The 23,507-nt window shown below is 41.1% G+C and overlaps 1 protein-coding gene across 1 annotated transcript; it reads right to left on the bottom strand.

Annotated features, from left to right (window-relative positions):
* Positions 1-6,804: 6,804 nt before the first annotated feature.
* On the bottom strand, positions 6,805-18,260 carry LOC116523640 (protein FAM8A1-like). The gene is made up of 5 exons (XM_032238766.1): positions 17,747-18,260; positions 12,620-12,740; positions 11,333-11,456; positions 9,576-9,715; positions 6,805-7,915 (listed from the first exon to the last, which is right to left on the bottom strand). The coding sequence occupies exons 1-5, from the start codon at positions 18,192-18,194 to the stop codon at positions 7,771-7,773; spliced, it is 978 nt and encodes a 325-aa protein (XP_032094657.1). The 5' UTR covers positions 18,195-18,260; the 3' UTR covers positions 6,805-7,770.
* Positions 18,261-23,507: the final 5,247 nt, after the last annotated feature.

Here is a 23,507-nt window from a genome sequence, read left to right as displayed (position 1 = left end):
CTGGGTGGCATACAATAATAAATTGTTGATGCCAAGAACTCAGTAAAATTTAAAAAAAGATGTGGATGATTGGTTAATAAAAGGATTGTATTTTTTTTTTTTATTTCTACACAAAAAGATTGCATCTATGCAGAGTCAGTTATAGAAGATTCTGGAAGTAAGAAGTGGGTTTCATTCTTAGAGTTACTTATTCATTCTTTATTTAACAGTTTATTGTACTCATGTAGACTAAAGGCAGCTTATAAACAGCAAAATACATGAATATACAAAATGCAAAAAGAGCAAAGCCAAACTAATTAGCCAATGAAAGGGCGATCTAAGCATTGATGGTTGCCAAATGCCCTCTTGGATATCCAGATCTTTCTGAAGGCCAAGAGGTTCACGGTGCTCTATATCATTGTCGGCAAAGTGTTGGAAAGTGTAGGACAGCCAAGGAGATGCATCGTTTGATCTCTTTCCACTTTCACCTCCTTGGGCTGGGAATCCTCGGCAAATCTCTCCTAATTTCTTTCCAAGAATTTGGGCCGACCAAATATAATTAGGAGAGAGAAGCCTGTAAGGAGTAATATGGGCCTCAAAAGATAATACCCAGGACTTTGTGTGGAGTCCGAAACAAATTGACGTACTGACTGCAGCATTTACATTTGCTATCGTGCTAGCCATTGGTCACTGCACTAGGGACCAATTGAAACAGCTCCTCTTCAGAGAGTAGCTTAGAGGGGAAATGGTGAGGACGTGTCGCTGTTGTCAGAATATCCCAAGTCAGATAGGCCCAGTTGCCCAAATGGGGCCATGTACATCATCCCCCCCTCCAAGCTGGTCATAACCACTGTCTGCTGTTCTAGCAGGAACTGAATTGAGAAGGACACCAACCTGCTATGACCTTACTGAATACATATGAGGAGGAGGCGCAGTGGTTAAATGCAGCACTGCAGGCTACTTCAGCTGACTGCAGTTCGGCTGTTCAAATCTCACCGGCTCAGGGTTGACTCAGCCTTCCATCCTTCCGAGGTGGGTAAAATGAGGACCCGGATTGTTGTTGGGGGCGATATGCTGACTCTGTAAACCGCTAAGAGTGGGCTGAAAGCCCTATGAAGTGGTATATAAGTCTAACTGCTATTGCTAAGTAGAGCCAGGGGTATCTAGGGATAATAGTCCCGGAGGGGGCAATTCCAGCAATATTGACTTAACTCTGGCTGAGGCAGATCCGGCAACCTCTCCCTCCTGCACCTGTTAGCAGCCTCTCAGACATTCAAGTCCAGCCACTTGGTGCCAAGCAGAGCCGAGGTGGCGCAGTGGGTAGAGTGCAGTACTGCAGGCCACTTCAGCTGACTGCTAGATCAGCAGTTCAGCGGTTCAAATCTCACCGGCTCAGGGTTGACTCAGCCTTCCATCCTTCCGAGGTGGGTAAAATGAGGACCCGGATTGTTGTTGGGGGCGATACGCTGACTCTAAACCGCTTAGAGAGGGCTGAAAGCCCTATGAAGCGGTATATAAGTCTAACTGCTATTGCTATTGCTACATGCTTTAAAGATGCAACAGTAGATAGATTGCCCAAAAAGCAGCCAACAGGAAAGTGGATTCTGATGTATAATACGGACATTTGGGTGGTGGCTCAGCTTGGCTTATTCATTAGCCTTCCCTTGAGGAAAAAACAACACAACTCGAGCCCCGGCTCTGTTGGGTGTTGTGCTTTGAACTCTGGATTCCATCTCACTGCATCGCTTGAGTTTGTCACGTTTGATGGTTTTCTGGTTTTGACATGTGGCACACCTTTTACTACGCGAGTGGTTGCCATCTGTAGATACTTTCTTGTGAAAGGTTTCCCTGAGCTTTCATCTCATTGGACTGTGGCTGACTGCTTATCTTGTTGGCTGGCAGCCAGTAGTGCTGGCTCACAAAACAACCCCTCCAAAATAGTGAATTTGATCCTTTAGGGGGAACGTGATACTATCCGGACCTAAAATTGGAGCTGGAACGGAGCCCGATCTATTGCCAGCCAACAGCAATTCTATTTTATGGGGATTGTAATCTGAGTTTGTTTAACAAATCTGGGCTGACACAACCTCCGAGCACTTCATCAGCACTTCTGCACCATCTCCTGTCCAGTCTTGGATTATAATGTATCGGTGAATATAATCAGCGCATTGGGAACTCACTCATTCCCTCTCCAAACCATGGATCATCTCTCCCAAGCAATTTTATGTGAAAGTTAATAACCAGAGGGTTATTACGCTAGCTCAGCTGTTTTCTCTGCCTGGAACAGCAAGTGGAACTCTTCACAGGAACCGCCACCACCACTCTGATCCCCAACCCTTGAAAGTGGTCCAAGAGAATACTGTGATCTGATCTGTCCTAATGCATCAGTTGCAGCTTTTTCCATTGGAAAAAAGCCTAAATCAGGCAGCTCTTCATACAGTTCCTCAATATACTCTTCAATATACTCGACATAAGGTTGCCTTTGAGGACCACCCAGAAGCTTTAACTGGTACAAAAAGCAGCAAGTATGTCCATGTAACGCATCTGCTTTGCAAGCAGCCCTGGTTGGCAATTTGTTTCTGTGTGTGATTGAAGATGCTGGTTGTTAAAATCCAAAATAGTATAGGGCCGAGACGGCGAACCTTATGGCACGCATGCCACAGGTGGCACGCGGAACCATTTATCAGGGCACGTGAGGTGTTGCCCTGTCAGCTGGCTGATGTGCATGCGTGCGCTGGCCAGCTGAGTTCAGCCTTTTTTAAGGCCATTTTTCACCCTCCCCAAGCTCCAGAGGCTTTATAGGAGCCTAGGGAGGGCGAAAAGAGCCTCCCCCCCCCCCCGGAGGCCCTCCGGAGGCTTCAGGAGCTTCCCTGAAGCCTCCGGAGTGCAAAACACCAGCCCTATGGGCAAACAGGAAGTTCAGGAACGGACTTCCAGTTTGCTCATAGGTTCGGTTTAAGCCCTCTGGAGGCTTCAGGAACCTCCAGGAGACTTCCCTGAAGTCTCCAGAGGACTAAAAACCACCCTACAAGCAAACTGGAAGTCTGCTCGTAGTGTCCTTTTTAGTCCTCTGGAGGCTTCAGGGAAGCCTGAAGGTTTATCCCAATCTTTTATTCTTAATTTATATATATATATATTTCATTTTTAATGTTTATTTGTGAGTCAGGCAGCATATAAATATTAATAAAACAAAAATTGTCCAGGCCCTGAACTGAAACGCAACTAAAAAAGGACATTTCCTCTAGGATCCTCTTAATTAAATCCCTGCCACCTTTTTCAAAACCTAAGAAGGTGGCAATTGGCCAGCATTTATCTAAGACAGACAACGCATGTAGAAGAGAGGTTCACCACTGCCTATTACAAGTCAGTTGGTATCACCCCCATCATTCAGGTGTTTTTTAAGCCCACAAATTGGGCCGGTAAGGCATGAATCCAGCTCACAGGTGACAAACTATGCCACAGTCAGCTCTGTCTGTATAACCTGTTGCCCAACTCATCTCACTAAGCTGCACCCCATGTAGTATCCAACTCTGAACAAGTTGACCATTTTTTCTGTGAAGAATTTTATCAACACGTCACATGTTGTTACTCTAGTCTGCAGGATAATCTCCATATCCTCCCCCTTTTTTTTAAAGGGTACAGTTAATGTTTAATGCAACCACTGACTAAGCATGCAGATACATTAAACACAGAAATGTGAGCATACTTTGCTGCCATAGGTTATCCTCATTTATCAATCACAATTGGAAAAGGCAATTCCATCAATAAGGTCCGTGGTCTCTAGGTGGAAAAAACCCATGATCGTGACAAGCTTACATAACTTCCCATCTTGTCATTTAAAAAATCACTAGTGGGAACCAGCACCAAATTACAAGTCCTCTTTTCTCTGGAACAACTACAGTACCTCCCTCTCATCCTATCTCCCACAGTTCATTGACATGGAAATATAACCCCACCACACATTTGATCTCAAAGCTCCCTGACCCCGTGACCCGACAAAAGCGCGAACGTCATAAGCGCGCCGACAACACCGCGGCGCTAAAAGCGCGCCGACAACACCGCGCCGACAGAAGCGCGATTTAATTTAAGGTAAGGTTTACGGTTAGGTTTAGGGTTAGGTTTAGGGTTAGGTTTAGGGTTCCGTTACAGCGTGCTTCTGTCGGCGCGCTTTTGTCGGCGCGCTTTAGGGCTAATTAGTCACTCATTCGGCGCGCGGTTTTGTCACCGCGGTTTAGTCAGGCGCGCTTTTGTTGTGCGCGCATTTGTGGTGGAACCCCCTGACCCACCTTTTATATTCCACTTAGAGCAATTAGCCCTCTCAATAAATTCCAACCCTATGGAGGAAGAATCTGGAACCTACCACTATTGCTCACATCCATTCCAATCACTCTACTCATCTCTTTCATTCCAACTATCCTCACCTCAACCACTTTCTCCGTAAGGTCCCAGGGCAATGGAAAATCAGTAACTTTCCATGCTGTACTTTTTGCTGGCGAAACGTTTCACTTCTCATCTTTTCAAGGCCGCAGAGGATTGTGACCTTAATGGATAATTCATCTGACATTTTAGTTCGATTCCATTTTGTCCATTTGCTCTTTATAGTGCCGTTGTTTTGTGGCTGTTGCTATGGTGATTTGACTATAATACTTGGGATGCATTGCTTTCTGAGATGTCTGACAAATTGGTACTGTTGCCAGATGGGCATTCTGCAAAACAAGAGTTTCTGGCTTGTCTTTTTATGGTGCTTTTGTGCCAGTCTTGTTTCCTGGCAATTGCCTGGGACCAGTCCCTGCTGTTTTCTTGGCAAGATTTTTCAGAAATGGCTAACCATTGTCCGCTTCCTAGGTTGAGAGAGTGAGTGAGTGATTGGCCTAAGGCCACTACCATCCTGCCCCCTCACTCCCTGGCCTTGTATTTAAGGCAGATTAAAATTCATGGTCTCCCAGGTTCTAGTCTGATGCCTTAATTACTACACCTAACTACACTTTTGGCCATCTACTACAACACAATTTTAAAGTTACATTTTTCAAGATAGATAAGAAATATAACAAGACACATGAATGTAAAAGTGAACCTTTATTTCTTGTTAATACAAGAAAGATATCCTTTCGAAGAGAGATTTTAAAGTAAAGTCTTCCAAAATCTTCCAAATTTCTGTAATTGAAAGCCAACTTCAAAAAAGGAAAATTTAGAAATTCAGTTGATGTATTAAAGGAGCAAATTGACAAGGTATTTGAATATAGATGCTTTTCCTTAAAAAGAATGCATGCAGCTGTATACTTATGAAGGAAATATACTTTTCACAAAGCTGTAATTGTAGAACAATCTGTGATGGGTTTTGTTTAATACATTCAAATGAAATTGTCTGGGTTCTCCCAACTATTTGATTCAGATTTATGAATGTATTCATACTAGGCAATATAAATGTACAGGAAATGTTGCAGTATAATGCCAAAGATGAGGGCAATAAGGAATACTGTAATGTTGCAAGGCCCCAAGAACTATATTGTGGATTTATTTCTGAAAAGTTTCCTTTATTATTTTTCACCTATAAACAGAATCTTGCCAGGCTAAAGCAACTCTTTGCATAACTAGAATGTGGGAATTGCTGGAGAAAAGTCATTTTAACCCTCTCCCTGCCAGCAAATTTTCCAAGCTCCACTGCTTCTTCGCCCTCTGGAAAGCAACCCCTCCTGGAAATCCAGCCAATTATACATGTCAAATTTGTACTTTAATTGCTGTCTTAGTTAACCTCTGTGTTAGTGACAAAACCACTGTTAATCATTATCAAAAAGCTGAGTAATCAAAGTACTTGTTTAATCTTTTCTCTACAGTGATTATGCTTGGAAAGACATAGTAAGGCATAAAACACCTACTAAACGGGTCTTGCTAAATTTGTAGAAATGTGGCAAGGCACAAACTACGCCTTTTAAATAATAACAACGGATGGCAGAGACACTGGAAGCATAAAGGCAAGCTAAATCCATTCCTAACTTGATATTTTCTTCCATTCAGTAGAACAGGGATTTAATATTTTCTTTCACCTGTTCATTCCTCTGGGATATAATCTGAGTAACATATTAAGACATGATGCAACTACAAGTAGTGTAATAGGGAGATTAGACCATTATTCCAGTGTTTCTCAACCTTGGTAACTTGAAGATGTCCGGGACTTCAACTCCCAGAATTCCCCAGCCAGCATTCGCTGCATGCAACCTTGGATAGCTAGTAATGCAGCCCCACAAGATACTAAATTTTTAACATTATGTCATTTATATACATTAACTATATTACACATTTTATATGTGTCCCAAGATAATTACATTTCATTCAATATAGCCCAGGCAGGCCAAAAGGCTGGATGCCCATGCTTTAGATCAGTAGTGTCAAACTCTTGGTGTCACGACCTCAAGTGATATATCATGATTTCTCCCCCGCTTCACTAAACGGGATGGGCGTGGCCAATGTGACCCGCGAGTTTGACACCATTGCTTTAGATGAAGCTACCAGAACCATTTAAGTCTCAGCATTTCCACTAATCTCAGGAAGTGAAATAGGAACACCAAAGGGATAGGAGAGCTCAGCCACATACTTCCCTGTTAAGTAGATCTGGCTTCCCCAATCACTCTGCTTATCAGAATGTCGCAAAAGATGGTCACATGAGCCCAGCACACCGCAACCATCATAAATGGTTCTAAGTCAAGGACTACTTAGTAGTCTTTTCTCCTCCCTAACTTTATTCAATCCTAAATGAACAGAAAACTAACGAAGAATATCACTATTAAATCAATGTGTCAGATGTAAAAAATTGAGAACACATAAATATATAAAAATAAACCATGCAAAATAAATAGGCTTTATTTTGTAAGTATAATTTAAGTGATCCAGGCACACAGGCAGATAAAATAAGAGTACTAATTTACATTTTTACACCCTTTATATTGCATTAGCAATTATGTAATTTATTTTAATATAAGAAACCTCATTTTCTTATAAAATGGTGCAAAAGGTTATGCATAAATTTTCTCTGGTTTATTCAAAGTTTAGTTTGGCTGTTGTTAAATAAGTGAAATAAGTGTTTTACACAATAAAATACATATTTAAATTTTCTATGCTTTTATAGAAAACTTGAAAGTTTATGGGAAAACAATTTATAAACCATCCAAAGCAGGGGTTAAATTGAATTTGTCTTGGTTGCCTATAGCAGTACTGTCAAAGTTCTCAGTATTTACCTGTTAATTAATACTAGTTTTACTTGCCTTTGTAATATCTGATATGTTGAATTTGTATTTTGTTCAAGATACTCATATCATGCAAGACATTGAACATATGTACAGAAATTTCTTCAGTATTGAAAATACAATGGTTGTGTGAGCAATTAATGATAAGGCTTCTATATGAGTAGCAAACACTTACAAATCCACCAAAACAAGAGCAAACAATTCTCTGTAATAAATTTCTCTCAAAAACACTGCAATTGCTTTGGTTGCTCCAACAATGACAATGGTTTAGTTTCCATAAAAAATACCGTAAATTCTCTTTTGATACAGAATTAGTATTCCTCTCATAAGAGAAATACTATTCCTTTGAAACTGCCAATGACTTTTGAAGATTTTGAGTCATCTGTTTCTGTTCAAATATTCTCAAATTCATTCAGCACCGGTCCCCAAGACTTATTGCACTCATGTTGTGACTCAATGTTGTAATTGGCACTGTTCTAGGGTGAGATTCAGAAATCCAGCAAAGTGATTCCAGTATATTTGAACAGTGGAATAAAGGTGTCCTTGAGTATCATCTGAGACCATGTCTTTTTACTACAATAGTCCCTGCTACAATATCGTAGGCTGTTCTGTTATGTTGAAAGAATAAGAGAGTAATGAATGCTGGAAAGAAGGAAGCAATAGAAAAATTCTTGATCAAAGCTCGTATTGTAGACCTGTAAGGAAAAAGCAGACACATCTCTAGAATTTATTGCCTGAACTGAAGACTATAGACAGAGTTACATGTTAAAAACAAAAATGCTCAAAATATTGTCAAATACAAGTTTTTCTGAACATGTTTTTTTTCTATTCCTACTCTTTCAATGAGTCCTTTCTACTTTGAATTAGCCAACATTTCTGCAATCATATTTTTACTTTTTGCACAGACAAATTTCTAGCGTTTAAGTAATGACCACCATTCTCCTGCCTTTATGAAAAAAGTTACCATTTCTTAAAATGATAATATATCTGTAGATTTAATTACCATATTTTTTGGAGTAAAAACGCACCTCCCCCCCCCCCAAAAAGAGGGCGAAAATTTGGGTGTGTCTTATACACTGAATGTAGCCCCACCCACCCAGCAGCCCCAACCCTTTGGCCTCTGCCTCCCAGCAATTTACCTCTTTGCAGCAAAAGGGGGCTTGCGGAGGCTTCAATAAGCTCTAGCAATACCTGCAGCCTGTAACAGCTGATGATCAGGAGAAATTGAAAGTGAAACTTGCTGTTTGCTCCATGTGGCAAATTGCTGGGAGGCAGATTTTTTTTTCTTGTGTTAATCAAGCTGTTTGCTGCAAGGTGGTAAGTCAAAACTATAAATGCCTATAGAATGTTCAAATTATTAGGCTCATTTTTAAAAGACTGCTTTATTATTATTCTAGACAACTTAACAAAATGAAGAAGCTTTTTAAAATAAATGCTTGATCTGAAGAGGTCCCCTGCTATTGTTTTCAAAAGTGCTATTCTTTTAAATAGCAGAGAATAACTATACTTCCAGAAAGCACATCAATTTTAACAGCATCTGTACAAGTATAGTCTGAAATATAACACTGTAAAAAGTGTATCTTGTCTGTACTGTTTGTTGCAAGGAGGCAAATTGCTGAGAGGAAGAGGCAGATATTTTTCCCTTGTGTTCCTCCCCAAAATCTAGATGAGTCTTATACTTTGGAGCGTCTTATACTCCAAAAAATACAGTAATTGGAAGGAAACATTGCTTTACAAGTCCCAAAGACAGGATGTCAAGCAACATTTTTTGCACTTTGTTAGTGATAAAGCTTATGATATAGCATTCCAGATGATTTAGAGTCCTACATAATTAATTATGTTAATGCTGTTGAATTACTTAATCACACACAGTCTAATTATTTAGGCAAGCCTCAAAGTAGAATTGAATTACTGAAAATATAAATCTTATAATTGGGAATCAATTTAGCACAGCTGAAGCTGAAATATAATGAAATAATATAAAATACTTTGAAGGAGATAACTGTGACTTATTCATTATATATTGTCTCCCAACAATGGGCAAATAATTTAGATTAATACGTATGCTATACAAATAATTTCCCCAATTTATTCAGCTAATATAATTCAAAAAAGGCCGAACATTTATTCATTACCTATATTTTATTGCCAACAATGCTTTGTTAGTTTGGTTCACTTAAAAACAAACAACACCACTCCTAAGTCTGCATTGAGTTTATCAGGCTGTAAAATATCCTTAAATGTAAAGCTGAAGAAGGGAATAAAAATTATGTAAATCTAATAATATCCAACATTACTGAAAACATCTAAGGATTCATACAGATATAATATTGCAGTGACAAAAATAAAACTTACGTTGTTATGCTCACATTAGACGATGGTATCACCAACACACGACTTGGTGCAATAAGTACTGATGTATCACACGTCACAACTCGAAGGCCTAGCAAAAATTTCCCAGGAGTTGCGCCACCAGCTCCCCAAATACAAATAATCTGAAACAAAAAAATTCTGATAACTAAAATTATATGTTTTACCATGCCTGGTATATCAGTAATGAAGTTGTCTTGAGGCAAGATAACCAAATGTAATACACATTTGAAATAATTGCAGAGAGTACTTCAGGTTGTCCTCAAATTACGACTGCAACTGGGACTGAGATTGCCACGTGACCATAAAGTGCAACATTACATGACCACATTGCTTTGTAATGGCAACCCAGGCAGTCCCTGTTGTTACCATAATTTGATATGCGCGAGTCATCAAATGGGAAGCAGGAGACTCAGGTAAACAGCAGGGCTGCTGCAGGGATAGGTGAGGGCCCCAGGAGGCCTGGCCAGGATAAACAGAAATTCGGGGCGGTGGTGCTTGGTGCAGCATGAGCTCAGAAAAGCCACAGGGAATGAGGTGGACAAAAGCAATTGCTGGGAGGCTGGGGTGCACACATGCGAACAACCACAAGGCAGCCAAGGAAATAGGGTGCAGGGTGCATGTGTTCACAGGGAAGCAAAAGAAATGGGGTAAGGTATGTGCAAGCGCAGAGAGGCTGGGCAAAGAGTGTGTGGGGTGTTTGTAATAGGCCGTGGAAAGAGGGCATGTGGTGTGTACGATTCAAGGAGGATGAGAAATGAGGGAATGGGGTGTGCATGCATGCGCGTTAGTGCAGGGAGACAGAAAAAGAGGGTGTAAGTGTTTGCATGTGAAAGGGGAAGGTGCACATAATGCATGCAAGCATAGAAAGGTGGGAGAGGATTTGTGACCTTGCACACTTCCTCACTGACTTTGCTCGTAGGAAGATGGCGGGAAAGGTTGCAAGGGGTGGTCAGACTGTGGGACACCGCAACTGGTCGCAAGTACGAAGCACCTGGATTTTGTTCATGTGATTGTGGGGACATTGCAATGGTCCAAACTTTCAGTACCAGTTGTAAGTCCCTTCATTCAGTGCCATCATAACTTTGAATGGCCGCTGAACAAATGGTGGTTAAGGATTACCTGTGTAATGGGAAGGATAACTTATTTTCCGTCACCGTAAATAAAATTTGCTCTTATCTACATTGCTTGGTGCAGTTTCTGATTCTTGGTCAAATGCAAATTTTAGTTGCTATTTACAGTTGTAGATTGTAGATTGTAGAAGTTTATTTATATGCCGCCCTTTTCCCTGGGGGGACTCAGGGCGGCTCACAACCCAAAAGGGGGGGGGGGAGAGAAACTTTAACATATAAGACAATACATAATTAAAACACAACATTCATACCATTCGGGCGGGTTACAGTCTTAGCCCCAGGCCTGACGGGATAGCCAGATTCTGAGGGCTGTGCGGAAGGTCTGGAGGGTGGTGAGGGTACGAATCTCCATGGGGAGATCGTTCCATAGGGTCGGAGCTGCCACCAAGAAGGCTCTCCTCCGCGTGGTTGCCAGTACAGTTGGCAGTATTGGATGTCAATGGCTTTTATAAATATTCTGAATATTAGATTAATATAATCTCATTAACCTAACTAAAAATTACATTAAAATTAAGTTCATAAAACATATGGGTCACTGGTTAAATTAGACCGAAGATAATAGTCTCCAAAATAGATATTATATTGTTTGTACAAGTAAAATTTGTATACCTCATAGATGCAGACCAGCAATCGGTAGATAAGGGCCACTATCATCATCTTTTGCAAGTCTTCCATGGAAGTTTCATCATCTATTTCTTCTATAATGTAGTGCATAGCAAACTTTGAGATATCCCTGCATCAAAAGTATAATACAATAAGTAATACTATGAATAATCAATACTATTCTATGTATAGTTTAGAGGCAATATAAACTGCAAATGGAAATATTTTTATTTAGTGGACTTTTTTGTTTCAGAAGAATATTCAGAGTACAAAAGATATGTATTTTAAATTTGGAAGCACTAATAATAAAACATATTGTCAAAGAAGGTGGCATCTGAGAGCTCTTTTATACATTTTGCTTGCTCTAGCATAATAGCTCAATTTTTTTCTTGAGGATAGAAACATGACACCATCCTCAACCCATCCTCAGCACATGTTTAACTTTTGCCCATGTTTTATTGATCTGCATTAAAGATAGTGTTTTTTGATTTTAGATGGCAGAAATGGTGGCTTAACATGGCTGCTTTATTTCATTTGGCTGCTAGCAAATGTTTCTGCTCCAATGTCTAAGGTGTGTGCTACTGTGGCAAAAATGTCTTCTCCTCTGGTCACTGGTTCCTGTTCTTTAAGGCCATTTTATCCTCAGCTGCTGGGCTGCCTGCTCCCTTCTGAAGGGACCTTTTCACAGTGGAAAAATGAATCGATGGCATCTTCCCCTCTCTGAGGTGAACTGGTGAAATACTGGCTGTACATTTTTTTCTTTTAGTAGGTTTACTGATGGCGTGAAGAAAGACTTGACTAACTTTTTAAAGTGAACTAGGTTACTGGTAGGCCCTTCTGCTTCTTTTTTAGATTGGGTGAAATTAACAAGACTTCTGCTAATTTTCCTTTGCAGCTTAGATAAGAGGAAGTCCATATTTTTTGTGGTATTTTCTTTGGAGAAAGTACAGAAGCGGGGAAATTTATCAGTGGGACCCATGACAATTGTCATCCCAACAAAACATCTATATAGCATCACTGCCAAAAAAGAAGAACAGATAGAAACATGGACACAAGAATTTTTTTAAAAAAATATTCTAACCTGTTTGAACACAGGAAACAAATAGCTAAAGCTGCCATGAAAACACCCTTTACTTTTAACATTCTTTAAGAAGGAAATATATACTGATTTCATATGATCCATGTCTGCAGTTTGAAATGGAATAATTTACTGTACTTAGAACTAAATATATAACATAGCAAGCAGCAGATATAATGAAACTGATGAAATAGATTATGTATTGTGCAACTTACTTTATTCCACTTAAGTGCATAATACTCAAAACTATTGATGCCTTGATAAAGAAAAGAATAAAGAAATCCACCATCTCTGCTATAAATCGATGAGCCAAAGACGGGATTACGTATTCACGACCTGAACAAAAACATAATTTATTTTGCATTAAATATCATTGAACAAACTCTGTAATATCAGTAAGGTCAGATAATTAAACATTTCATTTTGCACATTAATTTACATTTTAAGTGATAATACAATAAGCCCATGCTTAAGATAGAGACACAACTGAAAACCACATTAGGTTATACATTTTACTACAGATCATTATGAGATCTTTTCATATAATTCTGCCCTTCCAAAGGTAGTTGCAATGTACAGAAGAACTTCACAAAGGTTTGAACACTAGCCATATTCTGCAGTGCCATGCTGTTGTTAGACAATTAAGACTTAATGCCTGACCTGAAATAACCAGCACTCTCTCGTAAGACACCATAAACCTTTCTCTACCAACTATAGGGCTGATCTTGCTCCTTTATTTAGTTTATGCCCTACTTTTATTATTTTAACAAGTAACTCAAGGCGGTGAACTTATCCAGCACTCTTTGTTCTCCTATTTTCCTTATAACAACAACTCTGTTTAGTGGGTTGGGTTTATGCCAGGATTTGCCAGGATTGGATCACTGTAAATAGAGAACCAGAAGACTCTTGATGTTAATTGACAATCTGATCCCTAGCCATGCTTTTTAAAAGAGTAGCAGGGCACCTTACACTAAGAGGCCATTGTACCAGGGACTGATAAGAGAAGCTAGTGTTGAATCTCTAATTTTAGAGATACAGAAATGAAAAATTCAAGGCTCAATAGTACTGTTACCTAACATTGTTAAGCAATACTAATGCTGTTACCAGGCATGCAGAGCCATAATCAAAGCCATAATCAAAGCCACTCCTATTAAAGTATTTCAGTAAGTACCAATTCCTGGCTACCATTCTCAGCAGCAAACCAGGAACTATTCTCCACTGTCCAATTGCTAAGGCTAATGAGTTAGCTATATCATATCAAATTCTTTATTATAGTCATAAATCAGTGTTGAGATCCATTACCAGTTCTGTGTATAGGGCAGTTATGGCTGCCTGAAAACACAGGCCCAGAGATGGATGCTACCATGAGATGAACAAAACATTCTTATTAGCAATATGTAAGAGCTTTCCTATTAATTAGTGTGCTCCCTTGTACCAGCCTATCTAGCAGTTAGCCAACTTCAAAGGGATGCAGGAATGTGAGCTGTTTGCTTCTTCCTCCACTCCCCCCTCCCTATTCCTCCATCTCCCTCCCCTCTCATCTATCTCTCTTCTCCTGCCCAGGGACGAAGCAGCCCCCCTTTTCATCCACCTCTCCTCTTTTGCCCAGAGCCTTTTGCCACGCTGCAATATTATTATTGGATTATTTAGTCATGTGTCTTTTGATGTAATTTGTATACACCTTCTCTTTGTTTGGAACTAATAAAAGAAGCCCCCCGGGCATCGCTCGGGGCCAAGCCTCATCCCAAGAAGGATTTGTCCGGTGTCTTTCTTCTCATTCGGCTACAAGCATGAGTGGCCCATCAGAAGCGTGAAAAAGCCGCAAATCAGAATAGAGGTAACTGCAGGGAAAAAAAACCTCTGCTCATTTCTCTGCTGTTATTTTTAAAAAATTCAAAATTGAGGGGTGAATCCAGTTTCATATAACTGGACAGATGGAAGGAGACTTCTTCACTACGGTATTCCCACTGCAACCTTCCAAGATAACCGAAAATGATATTAGGTGGGGAAAACAACTCATGAATAGATAGACTGCTGGATAAGAGGCTGAAGCAGTAGGATAGAAATCTTTTAAACTCATCAGATGTACCTTCATGCACCAGCCCCAAAAGATTCTTCCATCCAATTTTTAAAGATTGTGTTATTCTCATTGTAATTTTCTTATCATGTAAGTTCCTTTGTCTCTACAAGTAGTAATTTTATTTCATTTATTTATTCTACTTGTATACCACAGAATCAATACAGGCTCTCCGCAATCTACAACAAAAACATCTGCAATATTTCGGGTATCCAGAATAAACAAAAATATGGTAAAGTAATAAAAAGCTACTACAAAGATAAATAATGAAAAATAAAACAAGTCCCCCCCCCCTCCCAAAAGCAAATAAACCACTGTAAATAATCATAATGACGTACAGTTGGTAATAACATTTCAACCAAATGATCTTTGAAAAAGTTCTATCTTTAATTGTTTCTGGAGGGTTGGAAGAAATGGAAAAAGTCTCAACCTGAAGGAAAGAATACTATACAAGGACAGAGCAACAACTGAAAAACAGTGCATCATGACAAGCATCCTCCCTATTTTATGAAAGAGGATATGACTAAAAACTTCTCCTGAGAAAGTTCAGCAAGAGATGGAAAGAGTATCAGTGCAGTTATATGCATATATGCAGTATTGTATTTCATTTTCTGTATTTAGGATTTACTCATTTCATACTGCAATATATAGCATAATTCGTTTATTGATTTATCTATCATTCTTCCACAAGCGCTTTTATCAGATATTTCTAAGCGGCCCCACTAATTTTAACCTTCCCAAGATTGAATGAAATGATTTATATATGCTCTTTTTGTTAATCAAAGGTCAAAGCGAGTGAATTGGGACTAACCTGCTCTTCCAACCTTTGAAAAGAGACAGATGTTTAAGAGCAACCCTATTATTTTTTTAAATCTTCCTTTCCACTATATCCATAGAAAACAAACAAAAAAGAGCCATTTCATTTTAGCAAGCGGCTAAGATAGGAGGATGACAGCTTCCTGTTTAACCTGGCCTTATGTTGCAGGATTCATGCATAAATCTGTTTACACGGTAAGAGCAATAGTGCTGTATTATGATAATGGGATTTGTAACATTTGTAGTCCTAATACAGTCTTAATTATAGGTAGTCCCCAATTTATGACCACAATTCAGCCTAACTTGTTGTTACTTGTTAAGTGAATTTGTCCCATTTTACAACTTTTCTTGCCACATTTGTTAAGTGAATCACCACAATTATTAAATTAGTAACAAGGTTGTGAGTTCTCCATTGACTGTTTGTCAGAAAGTCACAATATGACTCCTGAACACTGCAACCACCATAAATATGAGACGGTTGCCAAGCAGCTGAATTTTGATCACCTGACCATAGGGATGCCGCAACGGTCATAAGTGTGATAAATGGTCATAAATCACTATTTTCAGTGCCTTGGTAACTTTGTAATGGTCGCTAAATGAATTGTTGCTTAAGCTGAGAACTACCTGTATTCTTTCCACCCAGCCACAGTGGTTTCGTCTGGTCTTCGTACCCATCTGTGTTTATGCATTCCAAAATTAGGACATCTTAAGTACTATTGCACAGTATCTGATAAGGTGGATCGTATGCACAAGCTTTTGTTATAGAAAAAGTCTTTTAAGATACCACACACTTTTTTTCATGAAAGTCATCCCACACACCTCTCCCTTCTGCACACTTCTTTCTACTTCAACCCTGACTAGCGGTAGGAAGTCACTGGTATTTCCAGATGCGGTTAAGACTTCAAACGTACACCAACCATACAGGTAGTCCTTGGGTTATGACCGTAATCGAGACCAAAATTGATGTTGCTAAGCAAAACATCTGTAAAGATGGCTTTGTCCCATTTCACAACTTTTCTTGCAACGGTTGTTCAGTGAATCATTGCAGTGGTCAAGTTGGTCAGCTGGTTGTTAAGTGAATGTGGCTTCTTCATTGACTCTGAAGGTCTCAAAAGGGGGGGGTCACCTGATCCTCCGGGACGCCGCAACGGTCATAAATACGAGTCCAGCGCAAACAGAGGTGGGTTCCTACCAGTTCGCACCTATTTGGTAGAACCGGTTCGTCAAATCTACCGAACCGGTTAGAAGAGGTTCCACCAGTGGACCCGGAAAGCAGGCCACACCTACAGAAGAGGTTCCAAAATTTTTTGAAACCCACCACTGGTCCTTGGATATGATTATTCTACACTATCATGCTCATATTTATAAAACTCAGTCCCTCTGTGAAAGGTAGGGATGACTACTGCATTTGTGGTGCAATCAGAACGTTGCGTGTGTTGAAGTTGTTTTAACGCAAACCAAAGATGCCTTTTAAAAAACAAGTTTACATCATATTCTTATGCATGCCAGTGCTGTGTGTGAGGTAATTTAAGGTGGTTCTGACAAGTTTCGTCGGCATCTTCATATCCCGTCACATGGGCGGCAAGCCACTCCCACCCAGTCACATGGGCAGCAAACCACTCCCACAAAGGAGGCCACACCCACAGAGTAGATTCGAACAATTTTTGAAACCCACCACTGGCAAGGATCTTGTAACTTGACAGCTTTAAGACTTGCATGCTTCAATGCCAGAGTTTCTGAATAGCTACTTGGACCGACCTAAGTACTAATTCATAATTTCATATCCAGTCACATGGGCGGCAAGCCACTCCCATCCGGTCACATGGGTGGCAAGCCACTCCCACAAAGGAGGCCACACCCACAGAGTAGGTTCCAACGATTTTTGGAACCCATCACTGACCGCAAAGGATCTGAAGTCTGATCATGTGACCGTGGGGAATGTTACGACAGTTGTCAAGTGTGCCAGTTGTGCCTTTTTCTAGCGCCATGGTAACGTTGAACGGTCACTGAACGAACTGTTGTTAAGTCGAGGACTACCTGTATCAGCCAGGGAAATGAGCTCCAAACCTACCTCAGGCATCCAGCTGCTCATCTTCGCACCGTCCTCTCTACTACTAAGAGCCAAGGTGGCGCAGTGGTTAAATGCAGCACTGCAGGCTACTGCTAGATCAGCAGGTCAGCGGTTCAAATCTCACCGGCTCAGGGTTGACTCAGCCTTCCATCCTTCCGAGGTGGGTAAAATGAGGACCCAGATTGTTGTTGGGGGCAATATGCTGACTCTCTGTAAACCGCTTAGAGAGGCCTGAAAGGCCTATGAAGCGGTATATAAGTCTAACTGCTATTGCTATTGCTATTGCTACTACCCTCGTCAAAAACGTTCAAGGTCTTCAGAGGAGCCTCCCTCCCCTCCTCCCCACAACCCCTTCTTCACCTGGAAAGAACGACTCACCTGCGGGCCGGCCAGGCTCCCGTTGGGAACCGCCAGCTGGGGCAGCGACGGCGGGAGGAGCCGGGCGCAGGGCCGGGGGCCCATGTCGAACTGCGGGCGGGGGCCAAGCCGGGGTCGGGCGGGCCGGAGCCGAGCCGGCCTCGGGGGCAACGGAGGCAGCCAGGAGGTAGTAGCAGGGGTTGAAGTTGGCGCTGTGGTAATAGGCGCCGGGGGGCGGGGCCGAAGCCGCCGCGTTCGCCGCTCCGGCCATGAGCGCCGCCAGGCCGCCCTGCCAGCTGAGGTAACCGCAGTACGAGTCCCAGAGCCATTGGTGCACGCGCCTGGAGTATTCCCCCGCGCTCATCGCCACTTCTTTGTCTTCTTCTTCTTCTTCTTGGGCCCGGGGGACGCTCCCACCGCCTCCGCCACCACCTCCACCTTCTCTCGGGGCCTCCCTGGCTTCTGCCATGGCCCGGCCCGAAAGCCTTCCCTCGCCGTGCTGATGGCAGCCTTGCCGTTCGCACTGCGCAGGCGCGAGCCCGTCAGCGAGTTGCCCTCGCTCGAAGGCGGAGGGGAGGCCGCCGACAGGAACGGCCTTCTTCCCCGCAACGCGAACGTCACCGGCCGCGGTGGCAGGCGGGGCCCCTGAATCATCTCGGCCGGTGTCTTTCCCCGGGCCCCGGACGCTGATAAGACAATCCCATCACCCCCCCCCTCTCCTCCCTCAGCAGCTATGTGAAAGAGAAGAGGGCTGTGTCTTTGTGTGTGTGGGGGGGATGTACGAGCGGTTTATTTTACTCAAAAGATTCTCAATTGGGTGTAAAAAGAGGCTGTGGAAGTTGTCGGCCCGGACTTCGGACGGGTGTGGGGTGTGGTGGAGTGTGTTACTCCAGTGTTTTTCAACCTTGGCAACTTGAAGATGTCTGGACTTCAACTCCCAGAATTCCCCAGTCAGCATTCGCTGGCTGGGGAATTCTGGGAGTTGAAGTCCGGACATCTTCAAGTTGCTAAGGTTGAGAAACACTGTGTTACTCTATTGGCCGTGAGGAAATTCCTCGGTCGGAGGAGCGGCCACAATTCTTGCGCGGGCCTCTTACGTGACGTTGGGTCGGTTTTTCCAACCGCTTTAACGTTCCTTGCGTAGCTGCGGACTAGAGTTGGCATCGTTGCTAGCAGCTGTTCTTATAAAACAGGGCTCTCCAAAACCAAAATCAGGGAGTTGGAAGTCTTACAGCTCTGAAAATTGCCTACAGGAAAGTCCTCGGCTTAACAACGGCTTATTTAGTGACGGGTCTATGACAATTCGAAATGGCCAGCTGGCCACATCCAACTCATTGCAGCAGGACAACTTGCCATGGCCATCTCGCCAAGGGGCAACTCACTGCAGGGCAAAAGTTACACTAATGTCAAAGGAATGGTGGAATAGAATCATTAAAGGATGCAAAAGAAGAGACAGACTGAAATGGGAACGGCAAAAATTAAAATAATTATTTACTTTAAATAATTAAACAGATTGGTTAAATCAGCCGTAGTCAACCTGGTCCCTACCACCCACTAGTGGGCATTCCAGCTTTCACGGTGGGCGGTAAGGATTTGGTGTAACTCTGCTTTATAATATTTTATAAAGTAAAGTTACTTCCCTACTTTACAAATCACCATTACTGTGGAACCGGTGGGCGGTTAGAAAATTTTACTACTAGCAGACACACAAAAGTGGGCGGTAGGTATAAAAAGGTTGACTACCCCTGGGCTAGAAAATTTTACTACTAGCAGACACACAAAAGTGGGCGGTAGGTATAAAAAGGTTGACTACCCCTGGGCTAGAAAATTTTACTACTAGCAGACACACAAAAGTGGGCGGTAGGTATAAAAAGGTTGACTACCCCTGGGCTAGAACTTGAGGTTTGTCATCTGAAATCATGTTTAAAGACTTCAGTTAGAAAATCAAAGCATCAGATTCTTATAATACCAAAGAATAAAATGCTTGAGACAATGAACTACTACTATTACATGCTAGTGAAGGAAGCCTTTGTTTTTATAATTGTTGTGTTACTGGCGTGCAACGTACCTTGGCATATTTATGAGGTACTGGTTAAATTGTCCAGCAGCGAGTTCACCGTGGCAGCAAACATTCAAAGGTACAACAGCTCTGAAAAATGTGACTTATGCCCTTTTTTCAGTTACCTTTGCAGCATCCCCATGATTATGTGATCCAAATTCAGATGCTTGGCAATTGGTTCATATTTATGACCATGGCTGTGTCCTGAGGTCATGTCACCTTTTGTGATCACCTGACACGCAAAGTGAATGGGAAGCCAGATTTCATTTAACCCACTGGGTTACTAACTTAACTGCTGTGATTCACTTAAAAAATTTGGGCCGAGAAAGATTGTAAAATGTGACAAAACTCACGTAACAAATGTTTCATTTAATAACATAAATGTTGGGCTCAACTGTGGTCGTAAGTAGCTTGGAGACCCTTGTTATAAAATAAGCATGTCAGCTACAAAGGCTGACAGACAAGAGCCTTTGTAGACAGACAGGAACCAAGAGCCAAAACAGGATTCCCAGTGCACACATGGCCTCTGCCAGGAATTCCCGAAAGAACTGCCGGGCAGCTGTTGTGCCAGTCTTGGGAATTGTGTCCAATTGAAACAGCACTGGATTACCCAATTAACTGGTGAGGTTTCAGGCTGCCATAGGTTTTACATCTCAGAAAACACTGGAAAAATTTGTTGCGAGCAGTGAAAAAACACATTATTTTAAATCCTTTTTAACATGCGCATCTGCACATATAGTTCTCTCACACATTCTGCTCCAATTTGTCCAGGCATGGGTTTGTTTATAAAATAAATTTATATAGCTGTAAATCTCACATAGGTGACTTTGAGAGGTGTACAGTTAGGAATTAAGGAATTAGCTTGTTTCTTGTTAGCTATATTTGAAATTTAAAATTCAAATGAATTTTCAGGGGATAGATATGTCATGGTTTAGCAAGTAACCATTTAATAATTTAGCATATATTTTAATACAGGACTAGTACAGTTTTCTGGATATTTCTGTCTTAAATAGAGATTTAGAAGTTTTCATTTCAATATATTTCCGCCATCTGCTGGCTACCTAATGCTAGTGGCTTTGCTCACACTTTATTCCAAATCTAGTTTTCACATAAGGTGGTGTATATATAGGCTCATAAATCAGTACCAACTCAGGAATAAAAGGGTGTATTTGCTTTTTTATATCCCTTTCAAATATGTGGATGAATTTATACTATATTTTTTTTATTTCAAGAGCAATTGGAAAACCCTTACAGAAATTGGTTTTGTGCAAAAATTTAAATTGTCCTGGATGTTATTATCTTATTTTCAGAACTTTGCTGTTTCAACATCATCTCCACTTTGTTGTCAAGTTCAGTTCTGTATATTTCATCTGATGATATTCATATATATACACATATAAAATAGTAGTAAAGAGTGCCCTGTCCAGTCGTGTCTGACTCTAGGGGGCAGTGCTCACCTCTACTTGGCTGAGGGAGCCTGTGTTGATCAAAGACATTTTCTGTGGTCAGCGGGGCTACACGCCAAAGACACACGGAACACTGTTACCTTCCCACCAAAGTGATATCTATTAATCTACTCGCAAATGTCTTCAGTCAAAACGATACAAACAAAAGGAAAAATGCATAAAGAAAAAAAGGCAGCTTCAGATTTCCTTTTCAGCAAATCCAAGTACAATTAAAAATTTATTGTTTGTGATTATAAAAACTTCACCTTTTTTTCTATTATTCAGATTTTTTTCTAATCATCAAAACTAAAAATCCTAAGTACATTTTCCCCATTTTATGTAAACATCTATAAATTTTCCAGTCAACCAAAAATATATAGTTTTTTCTTTGGATAATTGTATTAAGAGGCTGTCCCCTGACCTCTAACTGATATTAATTAGTCACTGATTGTGTTGTACTTAAGTATTGTCTTTGCTATCTGCTGTATCCTTCATGATTATAAAAATAATGTTATTCCTTGTTTCTTGTGTCCTGAGTAAGTACATGGTATGATCAGCTAACAATGGCTGGTTCCAGTATCTTCCGATTCCCTGTTGCCCAAGAGGTCCAAAATTTAGTAGACTCATTTCATCTTTCACTGTGTTGCATTCTCCCATATTTTCATAGAAAGTCTATCTTTGTGGTTTTCTATTTTTTTTCCTGCGTAGCAACATCAGTATTTAGATGTTCTGGAGGTTTTACTCTCATTACCATTAATACTCTGAAAGGATCCTCACCTTTTCTTCAGTAGCATATTGAGGGCTTTCCAACTCTAGCCGATCACCAGCATTATATCATCCATCACTTTACAGGTAGTCAACAAGTTGTGATGGCAGTTGAGACTGGAGTTTCCATCACTAAGCGATGAGATCATAAAATGCAATTGCATTATTTAACATTGACAATCCCTGTAACCATGGTTGTCAGCATTAACTGAATTTCACAATGGTTAGGCAAGGCAACTTTCTGCCAGCATCCCACAACCAAGTGGGGAAGTTGGCAATAAGTTGCAAGTACCCAGCCCGCAGGCAGGTAAGCGGCTGCTGCCGAGTGGAGGAGGGAGCAGGGTGGGTAGGTAAATGAGGGTGTTGTAGAAGTGCAGGTTGGGTTGGGAGCACAAGAGACAAGGCAAGAAGGATCGACAATGTGTGTGGGTCAGAGATTCAATTATGGTATGGTGTGGTGTGATCCATATCGTGGATGTGCAGGGATATGTGACTGGCCAGCATGATATTAGCACAGAGTGGCTGGAAAGGTGTGCTTGTGGGGGGGGGGGGAGACTTAATCCAGCAGTTTACGAGCTTCCCTTTCAGCTTCCCCACTGACTTTCTGGGGAAGCTGGCAGGAAAGGTTGCAAATGGTGATCACAGGACACTGCAACTGGTTGTTAAGTGCAAACTGGTTGCCAATTGTCCAGATCATAATCACATGACTGGGAGGGTGCTGGAACAGCCAGAATTCGGAAGACTGGTTGTAACCATTTATTCAGTGCTGTCAACTTCAAATGGTTGCTGAACAAATTGAGGACTAGGTTGAGGACTAGCTGTATATTATCTATTTGTATGATTTTCCTGGTAAAATACAGGAGTGATTTACCATACTTTCTCTCAATGCAGTATGAAATGCTTTTGCCATTGTCACTAAAGTCCTAATCCACCTCTAGAATCTTCCTATATGACTGCTGCCCAATACAGGTATTTGTTTTAGCTGGGCAGCTGGCCTGGCCTTTGTGCTCTGGAACTTGCTGGGATATATAATTGGCATATCGTGCTTATGTTCTTCACTCATACCTTCCAGAAATACCATGATGTAGCAGGACTAGAGAGGGAAGCTGAACATAAATAAAATAGTGGACTAAAAAAAAAACTTTAAAATGTTTTTAAAATAGCACAAACTATTTGCCACCTAATAGTTTTCACATTATCCATGTTGTTCAGTGCAACATTTTTTTCACATTTTATTCTGGTACCCATACTATAGAAATATTTTTTACAAAACATGAAAGCATAACAGAACTAAATATGGAGGGGAAATTAAATGTGTACATTCCCACTTGAGTGCTATATGTGGTCTTTCCTACATATTAATGTGAGTAAGGCAGTGTTTGCCTATATGTTGCTGAATAGTTGGCTTAACATAGTGTAATAAAGCTTATGTTCTACAGTTAAAGAAATTGCAATTTTATCTTTATTCATGCTAGATGAAAGTGGCATGTACTAAACTCACAACAATTATACA

Source organism: Thamnophis elegans, unplaced genomic scaffold, assembly GCF_009769535.1.
Source record: "Thamnophis elegans isolate rThaEle1 unplaced genomic scaffold, rThaEle1.pri scaffold_76_arrow_ctg1, whole genome shotgun sequence".
Lineage (NCBI taxonomy): Eukaryota > Metazoa > Chordata > Lepidosauria > Squamata > Colubridae > Thamnophis > Thamnophis elegans.
The sequence above is the reverse complement of the archived record's forward strand: the minus strand, read 5'-3'. Positions and strand labels throughout refer to the sequence as shown.